This window comes from Nothobranchius furzeri, chromosome 17 (genome assembly GCF_043380555.1).
Source record: "Nothobranchius furzeri strain GRZ-AD chromosome 17, NfurGRZ-RIMD1, whole genome shotgun sequence".
Lineage (NCBI taxonomy): Eukaryota > Metazoa > Chordata > Actinopteri > Cyprinodontiformes > Nothobranchiidae > Nothobranchius > Nothobranchius furzeri.
The window spans coordinates 53,230,899-53,258,499 of record NC_091757.1 but is presented as its reverse complement, the minus strand read 5'-3'; the positions used below and the strand labels follow the sequence as shown (position 1 = coordinate 53,258,499).

The window sequence follows — 27,601 nt, the reverse complement described above, 5'->3', positions numbered from 1 at the left end:
AGAAATACAGACAAGTGTCCCTGCATAGAGACTTGTTTTTAACGGATTTCATTTATTTCGATCTAAATTCTCATTTTAACTCATTATTTTCAGCGGAGTTTCTAAAACACAGCGCTTTCTAGTCTGATTCTCACAGAAATATGCAGCTTTTGTCTGGGACACCCACTGAGTTGGAGCACAGCCTGAAGAACAGAAGGGGATAGGTGTTTTCTCTTCCTCTTCCTCCACTTTGAAGGAATGAGACATGCAGGCTTTTGGAAACTTGCAGCAACCATCCCCGGCATTGGTCCGAGGAGATTAAACACCAGTTCCAGTCTGTGAGTGTGTGCATGTATTTACTTTTAATCAGTAGAATCAGGTTCTAATTGCAATTTTTACAGTGTCATAAAATAAAAAACAGCAACATCAGTCAATAAATGTATACAAAATCATGTTGATTTCAACATCAGACATAATCACAGCTTGCTTTAATTTACAGATTTGTTTATAATCAACACAATCTCCCAGAAAAGGCCAGAGTTGACCTCTAAGCGTGCACAAATAATCAGCGATTCACATGTTTTTATTTAATGAAGCAGAAATAAAGTAAAATTGCATTCAAAAGTTTTTATTTACAAAATAAAACGTTTCCTCCTAAATCTAAATCAAGTTGGTGGCTTCGGCCCTGTCCACACGTAGCCGGGGGTCTGCCAAAACGTAGATATTTTTCTACGTTTTGGCCTGTCATCCACACGAAAACGGAGTTTTTTCACACAAAAACAGAGTTTTTTAAAAACTCCGGCCGATCTGCGTGTTCTCCGTTTTGGGTGTCTGCGTATGGACGGACAAAACCGGAGTTTTAAGGTCCGCAACGTCACTTTCCGCGACAAAAAAATGCTGACATCACGTGTGCGACCTGTGTTTACACTAGCCGACAGCATGGATGCCCTCAGAGCTGCGCTCGCTTTATCAATTGTCCAAGCGCTTTCTGCTTGTTTGTTTTTGCAAGCGGAATTACTGCTCCTTGCGGAAGACCACAGACGAAGGACGAGGTTAAGAATGGGGGAAGTACTGCCACCTACAGGTCTGGCATGTCCTTAACAACGTATCTATCCGGGTACGTGTGGACAGAGTTTTTTTTTTTAAACGAGGTGGTGTGGATACAAGTTTTTGGAGGGGCGAATATTCGTTTAAAAAAAAACCCGGCTACGTGTGGACTAGGCCTTCGTGATGACAATACGTGCCACAGCTTCCACTGTTTAATTGTCTGATTTGTTTTCATGGCTTTGAACCTAAATTCCTACTTTTCTCCTCACGCGAGTGTCTCCTGAGCATCCTCCCTGTCTTCCTGTGTGGAAAAAAATTCCGTAAAATCGGTATCATCTTCTGTTATTGTCATGACTTGTAACTTCTCATGTTCAAACGTTAATCACCGATCTCTCTCCAGCTCGTCCGCCTGCCTGCTTTGTTCATGCTCGTCCAGCTCCTCATCTTCAGAGACCGATTCGTACGTAAAGGATGACCCGCCGACCTTTTCCAGCCGGTACTCCTGCTCGTCTGCGTACGATTCAAACGACGTCTCTGACTCTGAGGTGTCCTTCGGGTGTCTCCTGAGAGCTCCAGCCCGTCTTTTTGCTGTCGTCCCCCCTTCAAAAGCCTCATCCTCTGAACTTTGCTGGTACTTCTGTCGTTTGGGGGTCTTCCCCGGTGTCCGTTTACCAGGACCCCCCTGTCCTTGCTCTTCCGTCTCTGGGATGTAACGGCCCTCGCCTCCAGGCTCTTGCTGATCCACCTCAGGACTGTACTGGCTCCTCCTGTACAAACTCTCTTCATCTTCCTCCTGACAGGAGCTACCTGGGAGGCTTTCACCATCCGACTGGGAGAGACGGAGGCCCTGCAGGCTCGAGTCTTTCTGCGAGAGGTCAAACGGCTCCTCTTGGCCGAAGTGGGAGAGAAGCTCCATTGGAGTGGACATGCAGTACCGCCCTCGTTGACGAAACACTGAAATCAAATGAGTTTTTTTAGTGCGTGTGACAACTTCACCTTCAAAAATCTGTCAAGTTCTTTAGAGCGTTTTCATCCTTACGTCTTTCGTCCAAACCTCTGTCCATGACTCCGTGTTTAACCTTCATGTGTCTGGTGAGGTTCCCTTTCAAGGTGAACTTGCTCGGGCAGTAGAGGCATTTGAAGGGTTTGCTGTCTGAGTGGAGATGCATGTGGCCCATCAGGTTGTGCATCCTATTAAACTCTTTCCCACAAAGCTGAAAGACAAGATGCACGTTGCAGGGAAGTTTTTTATTCGTACAGATCTAACAAAATGTTTTCAGTGATGTGGGCGTGGGCTTCCACTTATTTTAACACATTTTCTGTGGCCTATAACATGAATGAAGTCATTCTTTGTGGAAAACAAGCTCTGGTGCTCCAATTTCAGGAAGTAGAAGTTAGTCAGAGGAGTGGGGTGTGGAAAACGTCATTAATATTCATGATATTCAAACATCTGGTCTGTGATTGGCTAACAGCAACATTGCCTCCATTCTCTCTGCAACAATGATGTTTTATCTCCACAAATAACACAAGCCTGAAGGAGTTCTGCCATGTTATGGAGTTGCTAATGCTAATGTTAGCTTCCACTAGCTGAGACGTGCTCTGATCTCTCCTGGATGCTAAACTGACGACAGCCTTCCCCGGTGAGAAGCCTGGACACGTGAGTCCAGGAATTCAATTCAATTCAATTCAAGTTTATTTATAAAGCGCCAAATCACGACAAGAGTCGTCTCAAGGCACTTCACATAATAAACATTCCAATTCAGGTCAGTTCATTAAGCCAATCAGAAATAATGCTTCCTATATAAGGAACCCAGCAAATTGCATCAAGTCACTGACTAGTGTCAGTGACTATACAGCAATCCTCATACTAAGCAAGCATAAAGCGACAGTGGAGAGGAAAAACTCCCTAATGCTAATTTTACAGCGCGGCGTCGATCTGTGAGGCTTTTTCTGACTCGAGGGTTTTCCCATTTGTTTTGGTTCCGCGGCTAATTCAGGTTTAGAAGACTTTTTCACTCAAAGTGACCGATCGTATTTCAAAAAGAACAAGTACCTTCAAATATAAATAAAAATGGTTTCTCATTTAGACTTCTTAAATGTGACTTTATCTATGTGGCTCGGATAAGGATCAGTCATCCTAGACAAATATGTGCGTATTGTTTTTCCTCTCTTTTCTCAAAAGAGCTACACGTAATCATGAATGAATGTCCAGGCATTTGGACACACACCCTTTCTTCCTCCTTCTATCCTTGTTTTTCTCTTTTCCTCTCTGTCTTGCTCCCCCTTTCCCCTCCCTCCTTCACACACAAGAAAAACAGAAAGCTTTAGAGCCAGAAGGAGAGAGAGAGAGGAAGCAACAGTGAGACTGGGCCAGGAGGAGAACAGGGAAGGGCTACTCCTGCGCTGTCCTTCCTCTGCATTCTTTTTTATTAGGGTGGTCCTTTCCTTCAGGAGGAGTGAGGGACTGTAAACTGTCCAAGAGGACCGTGAGAAAACAGGAAGCCCCCTCGAACAGCGGAGAAAGCGAGATGAAATCTATTTGCGGGCTCTGTTCTCCGGGGAGGCTGGGGGGAGCCATTGTTAGAGAGGCGGTTTGTGCGGCGATATCCTTCCTATGAACAAGGAGGCTCCCACTCCCATTCCATGAGCCTCTCTGCTATCTGGTCATCGTCTCAATCGTTGCACACCAAGCACCAAGGTCAAATCAGACACTTCAGAAAATGACTTCAAATTTGCGGCTCAGACATAATCTCTAAGTATTTTTAACTATTCCTTTAATGACTGAATGCAAAAGAAGCTGCCCACCTTGCATTTATAGGGTTTGATGTCTGAGTGGACTATCATGTGAGCCTTTAGTGTCTGCTTTTGGACAAAACTCTTGAAGCACATGTGGCACTGGTAGGCCCTTATGTTGGTGTGGATGAGGATGTGGCGCTTCATGTTGGCCAACAGCGTGAACTCACGACCGCAGATCCGACACTTGTGTTCCTTCACCCCCTGGAAATGAGCGGTGAGAGTCGGATGATTCAAAAGACTGAAAATGTTTCAAAATGAAAGTTTAGCTTGTGACGACACAACCTCAAACACTAGCGATGGTCAAACGACGTGGAATAAAGCACGAAGATGCCATGAAAGGATTTGCAAAACTAAAACTGAAATTCACGGGTTTAAAAGTAGGTTTGGAGACAGAAAACTGTTAAAACAACATTTCGACAAGGGTTGTTTAAAATGTACACAACAAATAAAGCTCTAATGGAGTTCTATCAATATTCGTGACAAAAGCATTTATTTACGACTTACTTTGTGAGTGAGCGTGTGCTGCTTCAGGTGGTGTGACTGGATGAACTCCATCCCACACTCGCTGCAGATGTACGGTCTGATGTCTTTGTGTTTCATCATGTGGTTCTGAAGCTGACTTGGATACTGGAAAGTCTTCTGGCACTCTGTGCACCTGCAGGAACACAGAACAGTTTTTATTTAATCATAAATAGAAAAGAAAAAACATTCTGCTTGATCTGATAATTATGGTTCAACACGGTACCATGATATTGTAAACACTATGATGTGAGATGTTAAAACACGATGATACAAAACAAGATAACGATATGAGATGGAATGGGAAGACAAGATGAAGCGAGATGAGACAATACGGTACAATATGATTTAATGCAGAACAATACATTGTGACATATCACAATATGTTAGAATATAAAGCCATGTGATGCAGTAAAACATGATCAAATAAACGTGATGCAATGTGCAACAATCAAACTTGAAACAATGCAATGCCACACAATGTAATGCAATTCATTAAGATATAATGATTTGATATGATGTGAGAAATGTTACGAAATGAAATGAAATGATGTGATTTGATGTGATACGACATTGGATGATTCAGTGTGACTTGATACAATACTATTTGGTGGGATGTGATACACTGCGATGTGATGAGACGAGATGAGACGAGATGCGATGAAATGAGATGCGATGAGAAGAGGCAAGATGAGATGCGACAAGATGAGACGAGATAAGACGAGATGCGATGCGACGAGACGAGATGAGATGCGACGAGACGAGATGAGACGAGATGCGATGTGACGAGATGAGATGAAATGAGATGCGACGAGAAGAGGCAAGATGAGATGCGACGAGATGAGACGAGATAAGACAAGATGCAATGCAACGAGATGAGACAAGATGAGATGCGATGCAATGCGACGAGACGAGATAAGACAAGATGCGATGCGACGCGACGAGACGAGACAAGATGAGATGCGACAAGATGAGACGAGACGAGACAAGACGAGATGCGATGAGACGAGATGAGATGAGATGAGATGCGACGAGACGAGACGAGATAAGACGAGATGAGATGAGATGAGACGAGATGAGATGCGATGCAACGAGACAAGACGAGATGAGATGCGACGAGACGAGACGAGATAAGACGAGACGAGATGCGATGCGACGATACGAGACAAGACAAGATGAGATGAGATGCAACGAGACAAGACGAGATGCGATGCGACGAGACGAGACGAGACAAGACAAGATGAGATGAGATGCAACGAGACAAGACGAGATGCAATGCAACGAGACGAGACGAGACAAGATGAGATGCGACGAGACGAGACGAGACAAGATGAGATGCGACGAGACGAGACAAGATGAGATGCGACGAGATGAGACAAGACAAGATGAGACGAGATGCGACGAGACGAGATGCGATGCGACGATACGAGACAAGACAAGATGAGACGAGATAAGACGAGACGAGATGCGATGCGACGATACGAGACAAGACAAGATGAGACGAGATAAGACGAGACGAGATGCGATGCGACGATACGAGACAAGACAAGATGAGATGAGATGCAACGAGACAAGACGAGATGCGATGCAACGAGACGAGACGAGACAAGATGAGATGCGACGAGACGAGACAAGATGAGATGCGACGAGATGAGACAAGACAAGATGAGACGAGATGCGACGAGACGAGATGCGATGCGACGATACGAGACAAGACGAGATGCAATGCGATGCGATGAGATAAGACGAGATGCGACGAGGCGAGATGAGATAAGATGAGATGCGACGAGATGAGACGAAACAAAACGAGATGAGACACGATGCGATGAGATGAGACGAGACGAGATGAGATGAGACGAGATGAGATGAGATGAGATGAGATGAGATGCGACGAGATGAGACGAGACGAGATAAGACGAGATGAGATGAGATGAGACGAGATGAGATGCGATGCAACGAGACAAGACGAGATGAGATGAGATGCGACGAGACGAGACGAGATAAGACGAGACGAGATGCGATGTGACGATACGAGACAAGACAAGATGAGATGAGATGCAACGAGACAAGACGAGATGCAATGCGACGAGACGAGACGAGACGAGACAAGACAAGATGAGATGAGATGCAACGAGACAAGACAAGATGCGATGCAACGAGACGAGACGAGACAAGATGAGATGCGACGAGACGAGACGAGACAAGATGAGATGCGACGAGATGAGACAAGACAAGATGAGACGAGATGCGACGAGACGAGATGCGATGCGACGATACGAGACAAGACGAGATGCAATGCGATGCGATGAGATAAGACGAGATGCGACGAGGCGAGATGAGATAAGATGAGATGCGACGAGATGAGACGAAACAAAACGAGATGAGACACGATGCGATGAGATGAGACGAGACGAGATGAGATGAGACGAGATGAGATGAGATGAGATGCGACGAGACGAGACGAGATAAGACGAGATGAGATGAGATGAGACGAGATGAGATGCGATGCAACGAGACAAGACGAGATGAGATGAGATGCGACGAGACGAGACGAGATAAGACGAGACGAGATGCGATGTGACGATACGAGACAAGACAAGATGAGATGAGATGCAACGAGACAAGACGAGATGCAATGCGACGAGACGAGACGAGACGAGACAAGACAAGATGAGATGAGATGCAACGAGACAAGACAAGATGCGATGCAACGAGACGAGACGAGACAAGATGAGATGCGACGAGACGAGACGAGACAAGATGAGATGCGACGAGATGGGACAAGACAAGATGAGACGAGATGCGACGAGACGAGATGCGATGCGACGATACGAGACAAGACGAGATGCAATGCGATGCGATGAGATAAGACGAGATGCGACGAGGCGAGATGAGATAAGATGAGATGCGACGAGATGAGACGAAACAAAACGAGATGAGACACGATGCGATGAGATGAGACGAGACGAGATGAGATGAGATGAGATGAGATGCGAGAAATGTTACGAAATGATATGAAATGATGTGATTCGATCTGTGATATGTGATACGACATTGGATGATTCAGTGTGACTTGACACAATACAAGTTGATGGGATATGACACGATGCAATGCGATGTGATGTGATGCAATATGGTATAATTCAGTATGATATATGAGAAGATATGATATAATATGGTATGATTCAGAGTGATAACATGATACAATAAGATAAAATACGCTACAGTAAGATACAGATCAATACAATATACAATGTAATTCAACATGATATGACATACAATCTAATCCAATACATTGCAACATGCTACAAACTTAGCCTTTATAAGATGAAACAAAACAATGAGAGCAATACAATATCATCTGTTTTAGAAAGAAGGGCAGCATTTTGAGCTCACCTATACAATGCTGGACCTCGATGGACAGTCAGATGCCTCTTTAGTTGAGCCAGAGTTGGGAAGTCTAGCCCACACTCCACACACACATTCTCCTGCCCCTTTTCATGCTTCAGCTCGTGAGCACGAAGCTCACTGGGATACGCAAATCCTCGGCCACATACACTGCAGCTACAGGTGAAAACCATGAAAAGGCGGGTTAACATACTCTAACTGTTTAAAACATTACCTGGAAAAACGTATTCACCTGTATGGTTTCACGTCACTGTGCTGCATCATGTGTCTCTTCAGATGACTGGTCTGAGTGAAGGCCTTGTGACACACCTGACACTTGTGGGGCCTCATGCCCTGGTGTGTGAGCAGGTGTGTGTGCAGGTGGCTCAGCTGCTTGAACAACTTTCCACACAGGTGACACCCATGAGGCTTGATGCCATTGTGGCCCAGAATGTGTGTGACCAAGTTGTACTTGGAGGTGTATGACTTCTCACACATCCGGCACTTCCACCTCTTCTGGTCCCCTCCAACGTCCACATAATAGCTGTCGTCCACGTGAACGTTGAGACCCAACTTCTCAGGGTTGGTTGTCCCGCTTCGAGGAGCGTCGTCACGGGCTGGCTGGCCCAAGCGACGGTCCTGTCTGGGGTAGAAACCACCGGGGGGGAGGTGCATAACAGGCCCAGGTAAGAGGAAAGGGTATGGGAAACGACTGTGGGGGACAGGTGGGAAGTAGGGAGGATGAAGAAAGAGCGGGGAGGGGGGCCAAACAGGGGATGGACTTAAAGACTCCTGCTTCACCTGCACAGGTAGATTCAAAGCTAGTGATCGGTGGTGAGGCCGGTTCAGTTCAATCATCCCAGGGATTGGTTTAGAAGATGGGGAGGAGATAGAGCGAGGTGGAAGGGCGATGGGGACATGCAGGTCCAATGTCCCCTTACTGCTGCTGCTGTCTTCTGCCTCTTCTTCTCCATCAGCTGATTCTCCTCCATCTGTTTCGAGAGGAGCTCGTTTACGTCGACGAGATTCCTCTTTCTGACCGTAACCGAAGCCCGGCGTGCGGAAAAAAGCCGGCGGGCTGAAGGCACCGTAGGCGCCTGCGGTGGGTGCTATGCTCGGGTAGCTGGGTGGGGGAAACCTCTGGGGCTTGATGTAAAGTGGGACTGGGCTCAAGAAGAAACCACGCTGAGGTGTTTGTGTCGGCTCATCTCTGAAGGAAGGACTTCCACCCGGCGGGAAGTTCACAGCATCTTTGTCCATCTTCTACCTGCAGAAAACAGAGGAAGGCAGAAATACGTTTTAACAGAAGAGGAACATCTCACTTAGCGTTCGTCGTCTACGTGCATTTCAGAAGTCGTTGCAAATTCTGAGAGCAGGAAGATTAAAAAGAAGCTCCAAGAATTTTAAGTCTGTCTAATGGAACCAAACTATTACTGAAAAGAGGAACAAACCACAGAAACACCAAGTTCCTGAGAACATTTTAACTTTTGGTGAGTTGAGGGACGAAACCTCGTCCGTCTGGTTTCTGGTGAAGACCTTTCTCTGAGTGGGCGTGCCGTGGCGTCAACACACACACACACACACCTTTCTGTTTAACCTGAAACCTTTCACTTCTTTCTTTCTCACAGACCTTCTTCTCCTTGTCTGAAATTAGGAAGTTCTGAGTGAAACGTTCGCCTCTGCGGCCTTTTCGCTTCTCCATCTCTTTTTTGCTGCACCGAATGAAGGACTTCCTTTTTGCTCCTTCGCTCATAGTTCAACACGATGTTTAAGCTGGATCTTCAAAGAAATCTTGGATTATTCAAAAATTATTTGATTATTCCAAAAAAAAAAAAAACACTAGATTAGACGTGTTTTTGTATCGAGGATGATGAGAGTCATGGTTAAAAATAAGGTGATACCCAAAAGGGGAACTGTGTCACTTCTGCATGACATTAAAATACTAATTAATACAGTTGTTTGTAACACAATCTGCAAACCATTTTCAGCTCACTGCGTGTTGTTTTTTAACAGTTTTCTGTTTGATAATTTCCTTATTCTAGATGTAAAATAAATTCTTTATAATTGTGGGTTATTTTATTAAAGTATTTGTATATTTTGGGTTTGTAAAACATTAAAATATAAAGACAGACACAGCAAAACCAAACTGACTGACACTTTTATATTATTTTTTTACTTACACTTCACTTTCTTGGTCTTGTTTTTGTGTAAATTATTGGGGAAATTTTTAATCCACAACAAGCAACCAGCGGCTGCGCAGTGGTGCAGTGGTTAGAGCTGTTGCCTTGCAGCAAGAAGGTCCTGGGTTCGCTTCCCGGCCTGGGATCTTTCTGCATGGAGTTTGCATGTTCTCCCTGTGCATGCGTGGGTTCTCTCCGGGTTCCTCCCACAGTCCAAAAACATGACTGTTAGGTTGATTGGTCTGTCTAAATTGTCCTTAGGTGTGTGTGTGTGTGTGTGTGTGATTGTTTGTCCTGTGAGTCTCTGTGTTCCCCTGCGATGGACTGGCTCTCTGTCCAGAGTGTATCCCGCCTGATTGCCCATAGACCACTGGAGATAGGCACCAGCCCCCCACCCCCACCGCGACCCTGCGTGGACAAAGCGGGTTCAGAAAATGGATGGATGGAACTAGAAACCAGAAAATAACATTTTATCTTCATAAAAAGCTTTTCCCTGCTGCATCCAGACCCACAAACTTGCAAACAAAGTACACCTGTAAAGGTAAAACGACCCTTTGCAGAGCATCCTGTCAGGTAGAAATTAATTTAACTTGGCTCAACAAAAAAAAAGTGCAATAAGGCAAGAATTTAAGTGCAAATGTGGGATTTTCAGGACCAGTTTTTATTCAGAATTTTTAGAAACCTCTGATGTGGTTCCCAAAGAGAAATTGAATAAATGTTTCCTCTTTTAGACGGATTCGTCTGCTCTCCCGGATCTTCTCCGCTTCTCCTGCTGGACTTCCTCGAAGCAGCCTTGTCTATTTCCACACCACTCACTTCCAACAATCCATTAAGATGAAGCCCCTCCTCGTGTGCCAGTCTGTGCCACGCGAGTGTGTGTCCTGTGAAGCTGCATGCAGCGGAGTGTGTGAATGTGTGTGTGTGTGTGTGTGTGCAGCTTACCAGCTGAGACGCTTCTCTGTGATGCTCAGGTGGAAGAGTTGCTGCAGCCGTACCTGAACCTGCGTTCTCTTCCTCTTGCTCGCTCCGCAGCTCTCCTGACAATGAGCCGCCCATCCACGGATAGCATTTGAAGTGACTTAAGAAAGAGAACAGGAACAATCACTTTGTTCTCATTTTTCAGATGAGTACCTTCGGAGAGAAGGAAGGAAGGGAGGGGAGAGGAAGTCAACAAGCCTAGTGCCTTCCTGCAGAAAAATAAGGAAACACTAGATAGACATCTCCACTTCTCTCTGAAATAGGGATTTACGCAGGTTTTTGGGAGAAACTTGAAGAGGAGAGCTGATGTTTCAAAAGCCAACAATGGAATTTGAATTGTTACAGTTCTTTTCCATTGCTAAATCTCAAAAAGCAAAAATGAGGCGCAATTTTCACAACCTCTACTTCTGTTCCCAATCGCTCGACTCAATTTATCACTACTTAAGATTTCCTTATCATATTAGAACTCTGATTTTCCTCCTTTACACTCTGATGTCAATTTCACATTTCCTTGCTGTCAAAACACAGCATACAATTTTCAGGTTTAACAATAATAACAATACATTTTATTTAAAAGCGCCTTTCAGAACACCCAAGGTCACTTGACAGAAAATACTTAATGAAATACAATAAAACAACAATAAAACACAACCAAGAAAAAACAAAGAGAGAAACCAATAAAATCAGAGGTCGTAGGCAGATTTAAACATGTGTGTTTTGAGTTTGGTTTTGAAAAGAGTGAAACTGTCGATGTTCCTGATATCTGGGGGAAGTGAGTTCCAGAGACGGGGAGCTGAGCGGCTGAAAGCTCTGCTCCCCGTGGTAGCGAGACGGGCAGAAGGGACCGCAAGATGGATGGAAGAAGAAGATCTGAGAGAACGGGACGGGGTGTTAATACTTATAAGGTCTGAGATAAATGGAGGAGAGAGGTTGTGGATGGCTTTGAAGGTATGGAGGAGAATTTTGAAGATGGACCTGAATTTAACTGGGAGCCAGTGAAGCTGCTGGAGAACCGGGGTGATGTGGTGAAAGGAAGGGGTTCTGGTGATAATATGGGCTGCTGAATTCTGGACCAGTTGCAGTTTATGAAGGAGTTAGTTGGGGAGACCATAAAGAAGTGAATTGCAATAGTCGAGACGGGAGGTGACGAGGCTGTGGACGAGAATGGCGGCAGTGTGAGGGGTCAGGGAGGGGCGGAGACGGTTTATGGAACGTAGATGGAAGTATGCTGACCGAATTATGTTATTAATGTGAGCTTGAAAAGAAAGTGAGCTGTCGAGGATGACACCCAGACTCTTGACCTGAGGGGAGGGGAGACTATGGCACTGTCAATAGTTAAGGAAAAGCTGTCAGATGTTGAGATGATGGATTTAGTGCCAACTAGAAGAAGTTCAGTTTTATTGCCATTCAGTTTGAGGAAATTAGAGGTGAACCATGATTTGATTTCTGAGAGGCAGAGGGTAAGGGAGGATGGTGGGAGAGTTGAGATGGGCTTACTGGAAATGTAGGTTTACACACACTTCTCACATAAATTCTCAAAGCTTCAATCAACAACACACAAATATTCAAATCTCTAAACTTCCGGGTCTGGCGAGCAATTTGCAATCAGGGACTGCAGCATAAAAGTAAGTTTCCACAAGGCTACCCAGGTGTGTGAGTGGTTTCAGGACCACCCACCGTTTTCCATTTTTTACCTTCCACCTTATTCCCCCTTCCTCAATCCCACTGAGGAGTTTTTCTCTGCCTGGAGGTGGAAGGTGTACAAAAGGAATCCACAGAGCCAGGTCCCACCGCTTCAAGCCGTGGAGGAGGCTTGTAGAGATGTGGCCTTTGAGGGCTTCATGAGGCACTCGAGGCGGTACTTCCAGCACTGTTTGGACCAGGAGGATGTTGATGAGGCCCTCTGGCCAGGCAGAGACCGGAGGCATGATGCCCCATGATTATGCTTGGGGGGGGGGGGGGGGGGGGGGGCTGTAAAATTAAAATGCTTAGTCTGAAAATTTGTGTGTTGTCTCAGAGAAAAGTGGACACTGTCATACATTCAGTGTGTAATTCATTGTGTTCTATTTAGACAATTGGGTTTTCAGTTTTGCTCTTCAGTGTTCTTTCCATGCTTGGTAGTGTTCACCCAAAGGCTACTTGTGTTCAAGCAATGACTGCTGTGTGTGTGTGTGTGTGTGTGTGTGTGTGTGTGTGTGTGTGTGTGTGTGTGTGTGTGTCATGTGAAAATGTGGCTGTGTTTACCAAATGAAAACACGTGTTCCGTTTTGGGAACATGTTACGATATGTGATGGCAGGGTCTTGTTTTAGGAATCTGTGTGTTGTGTTTGGGGTTTTGTGTGTGCGGTTTTGAAAGAAACGCCTTTTAGCGATCGAAGAAACCTGTAAAAGCTGCGAGGCGACACACAGTAAAGGACGATTAGCCCTTCCATTAGCTCACCTCGTTATTGTTTGCTCATTCAGTCTAACAACATTTTTTAGGTGGAATCTCTTTAATTTTGAAACTTTAAGTCCATTTAGCACTAAAATAGTCAGAAAGCTGCGATAAATCAACATTTTATAGCCAACAAAAAGGCTAAAGTTGCCAGATTTGTCAGGTTTGACCTTTAATTCTGAGGAATCGTGGTTTACTCATCCAGTTTGTGCAAAAGCATCCCACTTAAAATGATCCAAACAAGGATCAATGATGATAATAAAGGAGTGAGTTTGTCAGAGTCCAGAGTCCAGTTTCTGCTACTGCTGTGCTTGGAGCAACATTTGACCGTTTTGTCTCAAAAGTTGGCTGAAAATGTCAGAAACTCTTAATTGAAAAGAGTTGGCAGTGCTTTGGTAATTGAGCTCATATCATTGTGGAGGTGAAGCTGCCTATTGTGGGTTGCTGTAGCTCATTAGCTGTCTTAATAGGCTCATGAAGGCAATTAACCTCAGACCTGGACAACGTGTGCGCCAGTTCTTAAAGATTTCATTAATAGAAAGACATTTACAGGTGTCACTTCCTGTTTCTGTCAAGCATATTTGCAAGTATACTGATTCAAAAACAACTGTTTTTAAAATCCAACATGGTGGCTGAAGTTCTTCTCCTGGTGACCTTTAAGCTGCTTTGTTCTGCTTTATCTTAAAATGAGGAATTCTCCAAAAATCAAACCGTTTTAATTCAAGCGGACGGAAGTTCTGCTGCCCTCGTGACCACTGATCATTTCAATAATTTCATGCTCTTCCTGACCTCTCTGACTTCCCGCCATCTCCAACATGCACGGTCACGCTCCTTTTTTGTAATGAACCGCAGTAAAAATAGAACAAATCTGGCCAACAGGACCACCTTGACCTTTGACCCCAGTCATCTCGGCGGCGAACTTCACCTCCGGAGGTGACGGTGGCTGAAGCAGACTCGTTAGAGACTTTTAAGTGGCGTTTGGCTTTCCGGGTCACTCTCGAGGCGTGCTTTGGACATATATAAGACGCGTTAGCGGAAAAGCAGAGAAAGAGTCCTCGGTGATCGTCTTGGAGCACCTCAAAGAAAAAGAGACAAGTGAGTAGATGACACCTTTTGATGATTTGTGTGTTTTAGGGTTTAATTTCTTTCAATTTCCTTTATTCTCAGCAGAAATGACTGGCGTTGTGGTGCCTCTGAGCCTGCTGTTCCTCATGTCTGTTAGCTCGGCGTGTTACATCTCCAACTGTCCTATTGGTGGCAAGCGCTCCATCATGGATGCACCGCAGCGCAAGGTTTGAGAAGCTGCACGGTGTCATAGAAAACTAAAAATTCAGACGTCCGTTAGCGTTTCTTCTCGTTTGCTCCATCCGTAGTGCATGTCGTGCGGCCCCGGAGACAGGGGGCGCTGCTTCGGCCCCAGCATCTGCTGCGACGAGGGTCTGGGCTGCTTTCTGGGTTCCCCGGAGTCGGCTCGGTGCGTAGAGGAGAACTACCTGCTCACCCCCTGCCAGGCAGGAGGCAGACCCTGTGGATCTGAGGGGGGACGCTGCGCCGCTCCAGGACTCTGCTGCGATGCAGGTAAGAACCCTGAATCCACGGAGGGTCAGGGCTGCAGCCTCTGCAACGCTTTCAGAGTCAAAACTCACATCTTTTGCAGTCCTTTATTTTGTTATTGTTTATTTATTGACCTTCGTGCATTTATTTGTCAGAAAATTGGCCGATATGGGTGAGGGCTGAATGTGCCTTTAAATGATGTTCCACTTTGTAAAACATGAGGTAATCATTTGAATACATTCTGAGAAAAACGTTGCATTCAAATTAAAGTGTTTTCATGAATTTGAGCAAGAATCTGTTTAGTGAGATTAAGCAGGATGAAGCAAAAAAAAAAGGGCTTTTCTTTTAATTTCAACTGACAAGTGTTAAAAGTATCTAAATGAGGAAATCCCCTTTCTCAGGCGTGTTGTCTTGTTGTATTTTATTACATTTAAATGTCACTAAACACTTTCCTGTGCAGCCTCAAGTGTTTCTCACATATCTAACAGCCCGTTAAACGTGCGCTTATCTCTGTCTAACCCCCCCCCCCCCCCCCAAAAGAAGCCCAAAGTGGAAAATTGAAAAAATCTTCTGACTGACTCTCCCACAGAAAGCTGCATCACAGATCAGTCCTGCCTCACGGAGGAGGACCCAGACGACCAAACCAGTCAGGTAGAAGGCGGCAACCCAGCCGACGTCATCCTCCGGCTCCTGCATCTGGCCAGCCACACGTCTCACCGAACCCACCAATGAGCTGCTTCCTCACAACCCGGACCCACAAGGACTTGCTCCTGCTGTATAGTCGTGTTTCTGTATAAATGTCATCACTTTTTTCTCTCCCTCTCTCTCTCTCTCTCTCTCTCTCTCTCTCTCTCTCTCTCTCTCTCTCTCTCTCTCTCTCTCTCTCTCTCTCTCTCTCTCTCTCTCTGACAGAGTGCTTCTAGAACGCCTTTGTTGATACATTTTTATGTATTTAGAAAAAAAAAGGATAAAATTTGCAAATCTTCCGGATTCCTGCATGCCGAAATAAAGTTTAAGGGGAGTAAAAAGTGTTGCTTTGTCTTTCTGAGGTTTTCTTTTCCTCTGTGGTGAAGAACAAGTCAGCACTGGTCTTATCTCCCTCTGGGTTTGATTATTTTCCACAATCGCCACCTTTATCTCGCAGCTCCTCACATGAGGCAGCGTGTGCTTTCTTGGCAGCTCCGGGGACGTAACGTCAGTGTTGCAACTTTTAGGAGGATTATCGTGTCACCTTTGAGCCATTTTCCTGGTAAATATGGTAGAATTAACAGAAGAATTCCCATAAAATACAGATAATAATAGAGTTGCATCAGATCCAAGTGCATGAGTCTTTTCTTCTTCAGGAATAATTACCTTGAACAGTGACATCGCCGGATCAAAGTGCCCTTTGAATTCATGCTGTACATTTGTACAGGAGGGTTTTAGCAGCTGCTGGGGTGGAAATATACAATCCAAATCTATCAAAAAATAAATAAATATGTGATTCCTTCTGAATTTTTTACAGCTGATGTTTAACTGGCTGAGGTCAGGCCCTATAGAACAAACACGGACTTCGAAAGAGATGAAAAACGTCGCAAACTGAAGGAAGAAACAAAAATTTAAAAAGGTTAAAAAGAAGATAAAGAAGACAAAGTCAGAAACATCCGTTCCCGTCAGCAGTTGTTACACCATCCGTTTGTTTGTGCAACTTTTATGATCACATTTCTTTGCATTAAAAAACTTTCCTGAACTTCCTGTTTTCTCCCATTAAGGATCAATAACATTTGAGCTCCAGTTGCGTTGCAGCTCTTTAACCTCTCCGTCGGCTCTTATCTGCAGCGGTCGATAGGATCAGCTGCATGAGATGACCTGCAGCTGTATTAATTGGTGTCACCTGCTGTTAATCATTGACAGCCTGCAGTTTGAGAGTATAAAAGAGGCTGATCAGCCTTTCTTGCTCTACCTGTGTTGTCTGCCATCATGTCTTTCTCTGGAAAATACCAGCTGGAGTCTCAGGAGAACTTTGAGCCTTTCATGAAGGCTATTGGTGAGTTGAAATGCTTTTTGGTTGCTGGGCTTTTCTGGTGGCTTTCTGTCGTTGAACTCTTGCTGTATTTGTTTTGTGGCATAGGGCTTCCTGATGACCTCATCCAGAAAGGAAAAGACATCAAGAGCATCTCTGAAATTGTTGAAAATGGTGACAACTTTACGGTGACCATCACTACTGGGTCCAAAGTCATGACCAACACTTTCACTATTGGACAGGAGGCTGAGCTGGAGATGATGACTGGAGAGAAGGTCAAGGTAAGAACCTGCCGGGTTTACACTCTGAACACTTGCTGAATCTGGTAACTTTAAACGTAACTCGTCCTGAAGGGAGTGGTGGCGCGAGATGGCAACAAGCTCAAGGTTACCCTGAAGGGAATCGAGTCTGTCACTGAGCTGGTGGATCAGGACACGATTGTTAATGTGAGTTTAAAGGCTGCATGAGTGGAGTAGACTTAAATCTTAAAAGCTAATGACTTTTCTTCTCTTTCAGACTATGACTGTCGGCGGCCTAGTGTACAAAAGGACAAGCAAGCGCATGTAAAGTGTTAACATTGAATTAAAAAACAAACTATTAAAGAGGAGCTTGTCTTGGTTTTGAATTTTCTTGGCTTTTAAGGTGCTTTGTAGATCTGGTCTTGGTTTTTAGGAAGCCAGAGCTTTATCCTAAACCTAGTAGGGTTGAAGCTGCTTTAACAAATGTAGAAAACATCTTCCACGCAATGTTCTAGTATAATCGAGCTGTGGTGGACTTAAAAGAGGTTCTTGCATTTGCTTTAAAAACCTTTTACACCTTATGTCTGAAAGTGCTGCACTTTCCAGGGCCTCCATCTTAAAAAAAAAACACTGAGGTTTGTGGCTCTAATAGCCAATTATGCACAACAAGGGTTCACCTCAAAGTGACAGACCTAGACAATGGAAACTGCATTAGTTTAGAGGTCAGAAGTTCTGTCAGGGCCTCAAGCAAGATATTGGATGGATCAGTTAAGTGTCGAAACCCTGATTAGATTAAAACATTGGAAAAAAACAACATGTCTGGAGCCTGTTTCCCTAAATTTGGGAAGGGTATACAAAATGGTAGCTAGAGGCCTGGGGTGTAAATCAGACCATTGTGAGGGAGGCGCCACCAAGAACAGTGCCAGAAACCCACCAGGGGCATCTGGGCCACCTAAAACTTAAATTATGCTTGACACATTTACTTTCCGCTTGGTGATCCGGATGGAACGCGCTTCACAACTTGCAGCGTTTATGGTTCATGCGGCTTGTCTCTGCGGTGAGCCAATATTCTCTCAAACTGCAGGGGGCAGCATGGAGCTCTACGGCATGCATCTAACACTACACCATAGTAATTGGTTTACAACATGGCATTCCAGCATTTTTTAACAGCGTCCTCGTTTTTTCCGACAGTGCGAGCTATTTCTCTCCATTAACATGTTGATCACGGTGATCTCTGAGAGCTGAATCATACAAATGTATGTATTTACGAACCTCTGCCATACTAGTTCTTGCCAGTCCGCCATGTTTTTCCGCATCCGACCGTCCGCGTGGTTAAATTTCCTAGGTGCGCGGTGCGGACATTTTGGGCCGTGCAGTGGAGGGTCCTGGTTAAAATAACGCAATTTGGCCGTGGGGACCTTGCAGACGCGTCAAGCATAAACCAAGCTGGCTCTTCTAATGGTGGAAAAGCTCAAATGTTTATCTGAAGTGCTTAAAACTTCTGACCCATTTGAGGTAATTGCAGCCCTAAGTTCAGAGGTTGCAGATTTGTCAGTTTGGCTTGATGCAACATCAGCAGCAGGCTAAAGTGTCTATAAACAAATTCAGACCACAATCAACTTGAAACAAAGTTTTAATGAAGCTACAAAATGTGAGCAATACAGAAATTGGTCATGAAACTTGTTGGAGAATAGATTCTTATATAAACATGCAAAATTGCTCTCTGCTAGTCCAGTCGGAACTACTTCCTCCGGTGGAACAGGTTCTTGATTCCTTCCTCGACCGATTTGGGTTCGTGCATCATGGTCATCGGCTTGTTTTTCAGAGCTGCTTCTCTCATGCTGTGGTAGACGTACTCGTTCTGCTTGAACATCCTGAGCTCCATCTCTGTCTGCATTCGCATCGCCTGGGGAAAGATCAGAACGTAGATAGCTAAGAGATGTTCCAGAAGGATAACTTGGGTCAAACTTGACCACATGGGGGCAAAAATGGATGATTTTCTTCCAAGAGGGATTTCTCTTGACTTTTTATTTTTATTTATTTTTTTTTTAAATGTTTTCACCAAATACTTTAACTCTGTTTGGTTCTCCATTTGGTTGTCATGTAAACACTGATTCCTGTTTCCGAGGCGTTTTGGTGTCCCACCATCCAATCAATCCCAAATTAAAACCTTAAAGTGTAGATATCTAAAAGTTTTCAAATAAAGCACAGGAAGAAACTATTTAATTTTACTTCGAGGTCCTTGGTGATGGGATGTGTCGGACCATGAGTGACCATCAGGATGGCGTAAGCCTTGCAGATCATCCCGTGTGCAACTTCTATCAGCCCAGCCTGCCAGTGCGTCACTCCTGCTCTCATGGCGGCCATCCCCAGAGCAGCGTTGTTCGGGTTGTACAATTTCCTGTCAGAAATTAGTTTAGACAGTTTTCGCTTCCAAAAAACATATTTGTATGCCACAATAAAAGTCTAAAGAGGACTGAGTACATTTTACAATATTTAATGCTTAATTCTATTCTATGCAAGACATGTTCTTAGTGACACGAAACAGTTTCTCACATGTATCCCTCCACCATTTTGCGGGCGTATTCTGCTGCTTCCTCAAAGTTCTGCAGGTAAGCCTGCACCTCGCTCATCGTGCTCCACATCCTCAGCAGGTAGATGTGAGTGTCGGCCAGAATCGGCTCGGTCTTCTCGATGCACTGTCTGCAGATTTTTACCACCTTAGAAGTAACACGAAAACAGAGAATGTAGTTTTTCTAAGTATTGAAATGGTATGCATGCATGTGTGTGTGTGTGTGTATGTGCATGTGTACGCGTGTGCATGCAGGCATTTGCGTGCACGCGTGTGTGTATGTTTGTGTGTGCATGCATGCATATTGGCGTTCATGCTTGCATTTGTGTGTGTGTGTAACAATACCTCGTGGTAGTCACCGTCCAGCCGAGCTTTATCCATCTTCTCCATCATCTGGAAGCAGTAATCTGTTGCCTCTTTCACTTGTTCCTCTGAAGGCTGTCGGACACACAAACAACAAAAACCAAAAGAAAACAATGACACACTGAATGTTATTTTTGATAAGATGTGCGTTTCTCAAAAGCCTCGAAGGCCGAAACCCCTCGAGTGCGTGCGCCCTACTTCTCATGTGTCGTCCACCCCATCGCTGCGGGATGCAACGAGAATACTCAGAAACTCAAACCTTGGCTCCGTCCTCTTCCTTTCCTCCCATCTTCACATCATCGTGGGTTTTGTTCTTGCAGTGGTCACACGTGCAGTCAAAGAAGTATTGTGTTTTCAGGAGCCGTTGCCTCTCCTCTGATAAATTCAAGTAGTCCACATAGGAGACTGTGAGCTCCTCCCCGTCGGAGATCTTACCCAGAGCGCGCAGCTCAATCCTGAAGAAGAGAAGCGGTCAAACATCCGCAGAGAGGTTTCGACTCAGCTTCAAAACACTGCTACAACCGTTTTCCTGTAATGATTTTGTGAAATTCAATTAACCAAGTATTTCTTGGTGCCATTTGTTGGATTTTATTTTGAACGTTCAGCCTCTGCTAACTCCTTAGTCCAAGTGGAAGCATGCATGTAAAGTCATCACGAGATGAATGCTATTATTACTTTTATTAACATCTAAAGTTACCACAGCACCATCATTTTCCCAACTAACGCTGCAGCATTACGCTACACGTACATGCACAAATAATAATAATAATGCGTTGAACTTATATAGCGCTTTTCTAGACACCCAAAGACGCTTTCACACACTCTCACACTGCTAGTGATGGTAGGCTACTCGTAGCCACAGCCGCCCTGGGGAGGTCTGACAGAGGCGAGGCTGCCATTTGGCGCCGTCGGCCCCTCTGACCACCACTAATGGGCCATTCCCATCTGTACCAGGTCGGCCCGGGCCGGGTAGCGTAGGTTGTTTACATATCTGGGTGGCCTGGTATTTTTCTGGGCCAACCAAGGCTCATTCTCAGCCCTCTTCTCGAGGGGGTCTGCTTCAGGCCGACCAGGGCCAACACACCCACTGCTGACAGCAAATTCACACCTTTCATTAGAGCAAGCCTCTGATTGGTGGGTAGAATCAGCCCACATGGGCGTAAGGCAAGGATGTGTGGAATCAACCAGGCCAGGCTGGGGCCGACTGGGGCTACCCGACCCGGGCCGACCCGGTACAGATGGGAATGCCCCATAACACAGGCAAGTTGGGTGAAGTGTCTTGCCCAAGGACGCAACAGCAGGATACCCCTGGCGGGAGCTGGAATCGTACCCATGACCCTCCGATCATGAGGCAACCCGCTCTACCACCTGAGCTACTGCTGCCCCTAAGCACAAATAAGATATATATTGTATGTTCTTTCACCTAATTTGTCCACTATTGACCCGTTTTCCTTTCCATACAAGCCTGATTTTAATCCCAAAGTCAAGCTCTCTCATTGGCTAAGGCTGCTTCTAGCTGCTGCCCTGGTTCTGGAGTATGTTTTTATAATGGTAGCTTGTATCAGTGCTGGAAACCTTTTTACTCCTCTTCCTCATCTCATCTTCACAACTTCCCCTTCCCACCTCCTCCCCCCTCTTTTCTTTTGTCGAAGCATTTCACATCAGCTAAACTCTGAATGATTAAAGGAACGTGGAAATTTGTTTTGCTCCTCGTCAGCCTGTGACAGAATTTGTCTATTCAAGATGTTGATGATAATGAGTTTAATTTTAATGAATTATATGATGCTAAAATCTGACTCTGAGCACGGAACAAACCTCTGTAATCCCAGTTATTCCAGCATCTTGACACAAAAACACGTTGTACCTGATGTTTTACCTTACAGCTGTGATTATTCTGTTTCCTGTTGCGGCACAAGAGTGAAGTCGGGATGCAAATTTCTAGAATAACACCAGGAAAGGCAAAGCTTCCTGGCTGACAATATAGCTGAAGTTTCAAAATAAAACATGTTTGCAGACCACCTTGTGCAAAAATATGTCCTAGTGGATTGGAGGTGAACTAAAAGCTTCCCCATTACATAAGTAAAACCTTTTGTGTGGATCTGAAAAGATGTTAGATGGATGAAAAATAGGATCAAAAATATTAGTTTTGTTGCAGAAAGTAAAATAATAGAGGGGTTAGTGCGTTTAAATGGTGCGGTGATGATTTAATGAGCAGAGTTCACACCACAGAACTGATCCAAACTCGTGTTTCTACAAAGGATGGAGATTAGGATTTATTAGCCTTTAACGTTCCACTGAAAAGGCCTCGGCTGAGGTAACGCACCTCCGTTGAGAATGAAACACAGTATTCACAGCCGACTGACTGAAAGACAAACAGGAAGCAGTTTTACACCAAACAGCACCTGACGAAGACTTAAACTGGGCACAAAACTGCAAAAAACACGCAACATTTAATTCATTTGCAGTCAGTTAGAGTAAAATTTAGTTAGACGTACTTGCCGTGGTTGAGGATCACTGTGCAGTTTGGCCAGCAGTCGTGGTTTACCAAACACAGGTTGGGAAAAAGACCAACTCCAACAGCTTGCAGACCTCTCTGGTCGCTGACAGAGAAGCCGTTACAGTTGATCTGCAACATCCAGCATCGAAAATGCCTGTTTTAGTCCAAATCCAGGCAACAAAGGGTCACCTAGACTAAGTGACCTTATCAGACATCCCCGTGTTTACTCAGATTAGCTCATCTTAGCGCAGCTGAAATGGAATCAAGTGTGGTAACAGATATAATTCGATTTGGCCCATAATGAAGGAACACCACCTCGACCCTCTGGAACCAGTAATTAGAGTCTGGGACGGTTTTATCTCTATTTGTTTAACTTGTTGGCAAACTGCACATGCTGTCAGTGATGTCGTTACTACCCGGCGTGATTGTTTAAACCTGCCCTGCGTCTTATCACCCTTCCGTTTTCCGGAACCGCGCTGCTCTGGGTGGCTGCATGTTGGAGTAGCTCTGTTGACTATATGTAAGTTTTGCCTTTTCTTGGACATTTTTTCTTCTAGTTTCTCAAGAAAAACTGCATTTTTTGGACAATTTACTCTTCTGTTTCTGGTGCTGTGAAGCTTGGAGGATTTTTACTGCTATTTTTTTAGCTTTTTTCACTTTTTGAGCATTTGTTATGATGCGTAACCATGGCAACAAGCTGGTTTACAATCGGGAGCAGCTGATTAACATTGGAAAGGCTGAAATAATACCTCAACTGAAGCCACAAATCCCAAATGAGCTAAAACGCCAGAAGCGTGGGTGCAGAGCGGGAGCAAAACGGAGACAGAGAAAGAGGAAATTCAAACCATCTCTTCCATCGATCATAATGGGCAATGTGAGATCACTGGCCAACAAGATGGAGGAACTCCAAGCCCTTTCATGGACTCAGCCAGAGTTTCGGCAGTTTTGGAACCGCTGGAGGAGATAATGCAAAGAAGGATTCTCCAGAGAATCAAGAAAATGATGGACAACCCCGAGCATTCTCTTCACAAGACTGTCCGACAACGGAAGAGTGTCTTCAGTCAGAGGCTTCTTCAGTTTGGCTGCAACACTGACCGCTACTGGAGATCCTTCCTGCCAACAGCCATTGTAATATACAACAACTCTTTGATGACTTGATTATTATTATTATTCTGAGCTACTACAGCAATCAATTTCCCTCTGGGATTAATAAAGTATTTTTGAATTGAATTGAATTGAATTGAATCAGACAGATTCCATGATTTGTTTTGATCTCAGAATTAGGCGCCGCAGACGTGTTTTAGAGACATTTGGACGCACCACTCCAAATATGTGTGAGATGGAGTCGATTGTGTGCTGCTTGCTGGTTCGAGGCCAGTAGTCCAGGAAGTTGTGGACGTCCACTTTAAGCTCCTTCATGTCCTCTTCCTGCATGTCGTTGATGTGGTCCTCCAGCTCGTCCAGCGTGGTCAGCTGCATGTCAGAAACCACGCTCCCCTCCTTGTCAAGGCGCCACATGATGCGGGCCACAAGCCTGAATGGCACAGGAGAGATCATGCAGGGGTCACAGGATCAAATACTGGTGATGATTGCCATTTGTGGATATTTGCGTCACAAATAAACCACTACCATTTATTTTTTCTGCTTCCACTCACCGGATGTTCTCATTCGGGACTTTTCCGTAAGCTTTGATTGCACCGCACTCGACTTTGTGTTCGGGCCAGGCGGCGCGTTGGCAGGTACGGTCACAGTAGTGGGCGAATTTGCATTGGCCACACCTCTGGAGCTTGTCTTGTCTGCGAAAACAGTTGTGACAAATACGCTCGGCGAGGCTGCAGGGGAAGGAAAGAGGAGAAATGTAAAAAAAAATAAATAAATCTGATGAAAGACATCACCCAAATTCATTCATCTGGGCGTTTTTGTGTGCATCTGCACAGATTATCCCTTTATGTGGCAGATCTGTAGCTTCAGCTCAAAGTGTAACATTCAATAAACAAAAATTTCAAAATAAAAGCTTTTTTTTAGACTATAAATGTTAAAAACGACCCCTTTCATACTTTTTGGGTTGAGCAATAAGATTAATTCTTCCTATCTTTCCGATCATATTATCACAACATTTCATTCTATCAGCTTATTTAATTACCTCAATATAAAGCTGGTAAATGGACTTTGATATGTTGATACCAGTTGTTAAAGTTAAAATAAGTGTGTGAAAGAGAATGACTGCAAAGATTCAAAGCTCTCCTGAGACAGAGAGGCCAGCGACGTTTGATCAAACATCAAACACCTGCTGGTGCCATTGTGATCGACCTAAGCTTGTGTGAAAATATTATGTAAACTATTTGACATCCAGTCAGTTAAAAATTACCTGCAAAGTAAAAAAGAAGAAACAAAATAAATCACAAGTGTTAAACCCAGCGTACCTGTCAAATACAACGGCTGCGATGCTGGCTTCAGAGAAAATAACGTCTCCTGCCCAAAACTCCTTGGTAGCCTTCAGACCCCTTCCCTTCCCAGGCGAGTCGAATATGGCCACGCTCTCCATCGTTGCTGCAGCGTTTCCTGAGAATTTACTGGAGTAAATGTGGTCTGAAGAGTCGCTCAGATGAATCAGTTTTATCTGCTTCTTCAACGGCAACTGTCGCATTCCTCCCTCGAGGTACGAAAATAGCCAAGCACCACTCGACCTGTACCACCAGGCCCAGGCGGCAGGTTAGAGAAGACTTGTTTTTTTTTTAGATCACAGTGAAACGAGACGTCTCCAGTTGACAGGTCTGTGGACAAAACTATGAAACTTGCTTGGAAGAATAATTTTCAAGCATTCTTTATCATTTTTCTTTATTTTTAGTCCAAGTTTTGTCCCACCACCTGGTAAACATCCCACTCTTCCATCCAGGACTTGGTAGTCACCTTCTCCCTGAGGTTTATTTTAGTCCCTCAGTTGGACCTGTCCATCAGGAGCGGCTGATGGTGAACAGCTGACAGAAACCAGGCTTCCACTTGGTTCTGGTGCTTTCTCTAACGTGTTCTTGACTTGTGACTTGTGATAACAGAGTCATTTTACTTCCTGGAACACTGGGTTGATTTATTTTATAAATCTGTTTTATTTAAACTTCTGCGAAGACATCACTTCCTGAATTTCTAATTGAGACAATGAAATACATTGAATTTTGTTTTGAAAACTGCCTTTTGTTAAGTATATTTGATCAAAGATCATTTTCAGAACAGTGAAAAATATTTCTTGGAGGTGACCACTTAAATCAGACACATGTTTCTATTTAAATTAAAAGTGCAGTGTGTAAGAACATAGAAAGATGACATCCTGGGGTCTAATTTGCTTACTGAAATCTCTCTCTCACTACTGTTTTGTGAGTTTCACGGATGTTTCCAGTTACGGACCAGCACCAGAAGATTCTAGATAAGAAGCAAAGGCACGCAGTACGTACACAGTAAGTTTGTAGATAAATACATTGTCATTGCTGGTGCCATAACTCTTGTGTGTTTTACGGTAAGGAGCACTTACTGCACATATTACAGTAACATGCCTCCGGCACAGAGGAAGGCTGGTTGTTTACCGCCGTCGGTACAGGATCGGCTCGGGGTCCTTCGACTCCCGATGACGTCACATGACTGCAAATCTACTCGGCTTTCACACGCACGTTTTGGAAAGACATCAGCAGTTTTGTTAACCCCCAGAGACCCAAATTTAGAAAACAACTGCAAAATCTTTTTTTTTAACCTTTCACATGTTGTTCTAGGACAGTGGTTCCCAACCTTTTTCCCAAGGGACCCCTTTTATTACCAGTCAAATTTTTGACGACCCCCTCCCATTCTCTCTTCCAGTACAAACATTATTAAGAAATGATAAAATTGTTCAAGCACATTTTAATATGCTTTGATTCAATAGATAACAGTAATAGTAGGCTCCAGAACAGAACAAAGTCATTAACAAAACCAAACAGAGCATAATGTGCTTAACAGTTTGTATTACTTTTCTGAACACATTGTTTCTTGTAAACACTGATAAATCAATCATTCCTTTCAATAAACATTTGACACATAAAAAATACACTGAGCAAAATGTACTTAAATGAGTATATTACTGTTTATACTAGATTATTTACTGTAAAGGCTGTTATTAATCAACCAGTCCTATCTTTAATGAACTTTTGACACTTGAAAATAAAACAGTGAGCTGAGCAAAATGTTCTTAAAATTGTGTTACTTTTTCTGTACTAATTATTTCCTGTCTTAATATCAATAAACTTTTCACTCATGAAAAAAAATGTGAGCAAAATGTAGGCTATAAACAAGTAATAAATGAAGTTTTAACCCCTTAAAGTGGAGAGGTCCTGGCGACCCACTGAGAGGCTTTGGCGCCCCCTTGTGGGGGTCGGGACCCCCAGGTTAGGAACCACTGTTCTAGGAGGTCAGATAAACGGGCCTATTTACACATTTTAACAGCCAATAGTGTTGCAGAACTGAACAATAGGACCTATTAGCAATGCAAATGTGATTTTAAAAAGAAAAAAAATGGGGAAGGTTTATTTTTGTAGACTTAAATCTGATGTTGTAATATTACAACCGTGGGTCTCTGGGGGTTAACAAATTCTTGTTTGTCAACACCCAAATGTTTTCTTTATAATTGTAATTTGTTAATAAAACACCATATTATCATTGTTTTGTAAAGAATGTGAAATTGCATAAAAACAACATCGGACTGACAAACAATACAACAGTTCTTATATGTGAAGCCATATCTGTTTGTATTAATGTGGAGTTCGTCTGTAAATTTCCTTAGTTGTTATTTAAATACATTCTTTCACTCTAAATATTGTTTGCTGTCTTTCAATAAAGTTCTTATATTTTATTTTGCGCCATTTCATCAACATCAAGAGCTTTTGAGGGTCACCGTTTATCATTTGCTTATATTTTACTTTTCCTTTGGAAATTCAAACATATTTTCTCCAAAAAGTGTCGATTTTTGGACTACAGGACTACAACCGCTAAGACTACGACCGCAAATTTGTTCTGACCAATCAAAATCATAACGT

At 44.0% G+C, this 27,601-nt stretch overlaps 4 protein-coding genes across 7 annotated transcripts; 2 read left to right on the top strand and 2 right to left on the bottom strand.

The window, feature by feature from the left end:
- Window positions 1-321: 321 nt before the first annotated feature.
- On the bottom strand, window positions 322-12,648 carry znf366 (zinc finger protein 366). 2 transcript variants are annotated; one of them, XM_015972907.3, is made up of 7 exons: window positions 10,851-12,648; window positions 7,982-8,995; window positions 7,738-7,905; window positions 4,327-4,477; window positions 3,832-4,023; window positions 2,066-2,240; window positions 322-1,980 (listed from the first exon to the last, which is right to left on the bottom strand). In XM_015972907.3, exons 2-7 carry the CDS (start codon window positions 8,986-8,988, stop codon window positions 1,409-1,411), a joined length of 2,265 nt encoding a protein of 754 aa, XP_015828393.3. In that variant the 5' UTR covers window positions 8,989-8,995; window positions 10,851-12,648; the 3' UTR covers window positions 322-1,408. The 2 variants fall into 2 exon arrangements, with proteins under 2 accessions (XP_015828393.3, XP_070402704.1); XM_070546603.1 differs by lacking the exon at window positions 3,832-4,023.
- Window positions 12,649-14,313: 1,665 nt separating this feature from the next.
- On the top strand, window positions 14,314-15,776 carry LOC107394127 (isotocin-neurophysin IT 1). Of its 2 annotated transcripts, none has more exons than XM_015972903.3 (4): window positions 14,314-14,415; window positions 14,491-14,612; window positions 14,694-14,898; window positions 15,464-15,776. In XM_015972903.3, exons 2-4 carry the CDS (start codon window positions 14,493-14,495, stop codon window positions 15,604-15,606), a joined length of 468 nt encoding a protein of 155 aa, XP_015828389.1. In that variant the 5' UTR covers window positions 14,314-14,415; window positions 14,491-14,492; the 3' UTR covers window positions 15,607-15,776. The 2 variants fall into 2 exon arrangements, with proteins under 2 accessions (XP_015828389.1, XP_015828390.1); XM_015972904.3 differs by having other exon boundaries at window positions 14,320-14,415; window positions 14,488-14,612.
- A 967-nt stretch (window positions 15,777-16,743) lies between these two features.
- LOC107394128 (fatty acid-binding protein, liver-type) lies at window positions 16,744-17,483 on the top strand. Its single transcript, XM_015972905.3, has 4 exons — window positions 16,744-16,900; window positions 16,985-17,157; window positions 17,230-17,322; window positions 17,393-17,483. Exons 1-4 carry the CDS (start codon window positions 16,834-16,836, stop codon window positions 17,441-17,443), a joined length of 384 nt encoding a protein of 127 aa, XP_015828391.1. The 5' UTR covers window positions 16,744-16,833; the 3' UTR covers window positions 17,444-17,483.
- Window positions 17,484-18,730: 1,247 nt separating this feature from the next.
- Window positions 18,731-25,418, bottom strand: smyd1b (SET and MYND domain containing 1b). 2 transcript variants are annotated; one of them, XM_015972901.3, is made up of 10 exons: window positions 24,971-25,418; window positions 24,203-24,379; window positions 23,868-24,081; window positions 22,546-22,676; window positions 22,374-22,412; window positions 20,310-20,505; window positions 20,033-20,125; window positions 19,672-19,835; window positions 19,348-19,516; window positions 18,731-19,021 (listed from the first exon to the last, which is right to left on the bottom strand). In XM_015972901.3, exons 1-10 carry the CDS (start codon window positions 25,192-25,194, stop codon window positions 18,857-18,859), a joined length of 1,572 nt encoding a protein of 523 aa, XP_015828387.1. In that variant the 5' UTR covers window positions 25,195-25,418; the 3' UTR covers window positions 18,731-18,856. The 2 variants fall into 2 exon arrangements, with proteins under 2 accessions (XP_015828387.1, XP_015828388.1); XM_015972902.3 differs by lacking the exon at window positions 22,374-22,412.
- Between the last annotated feature and the right edge of the window lie 2,183 nt (window positions 25,419-27,601).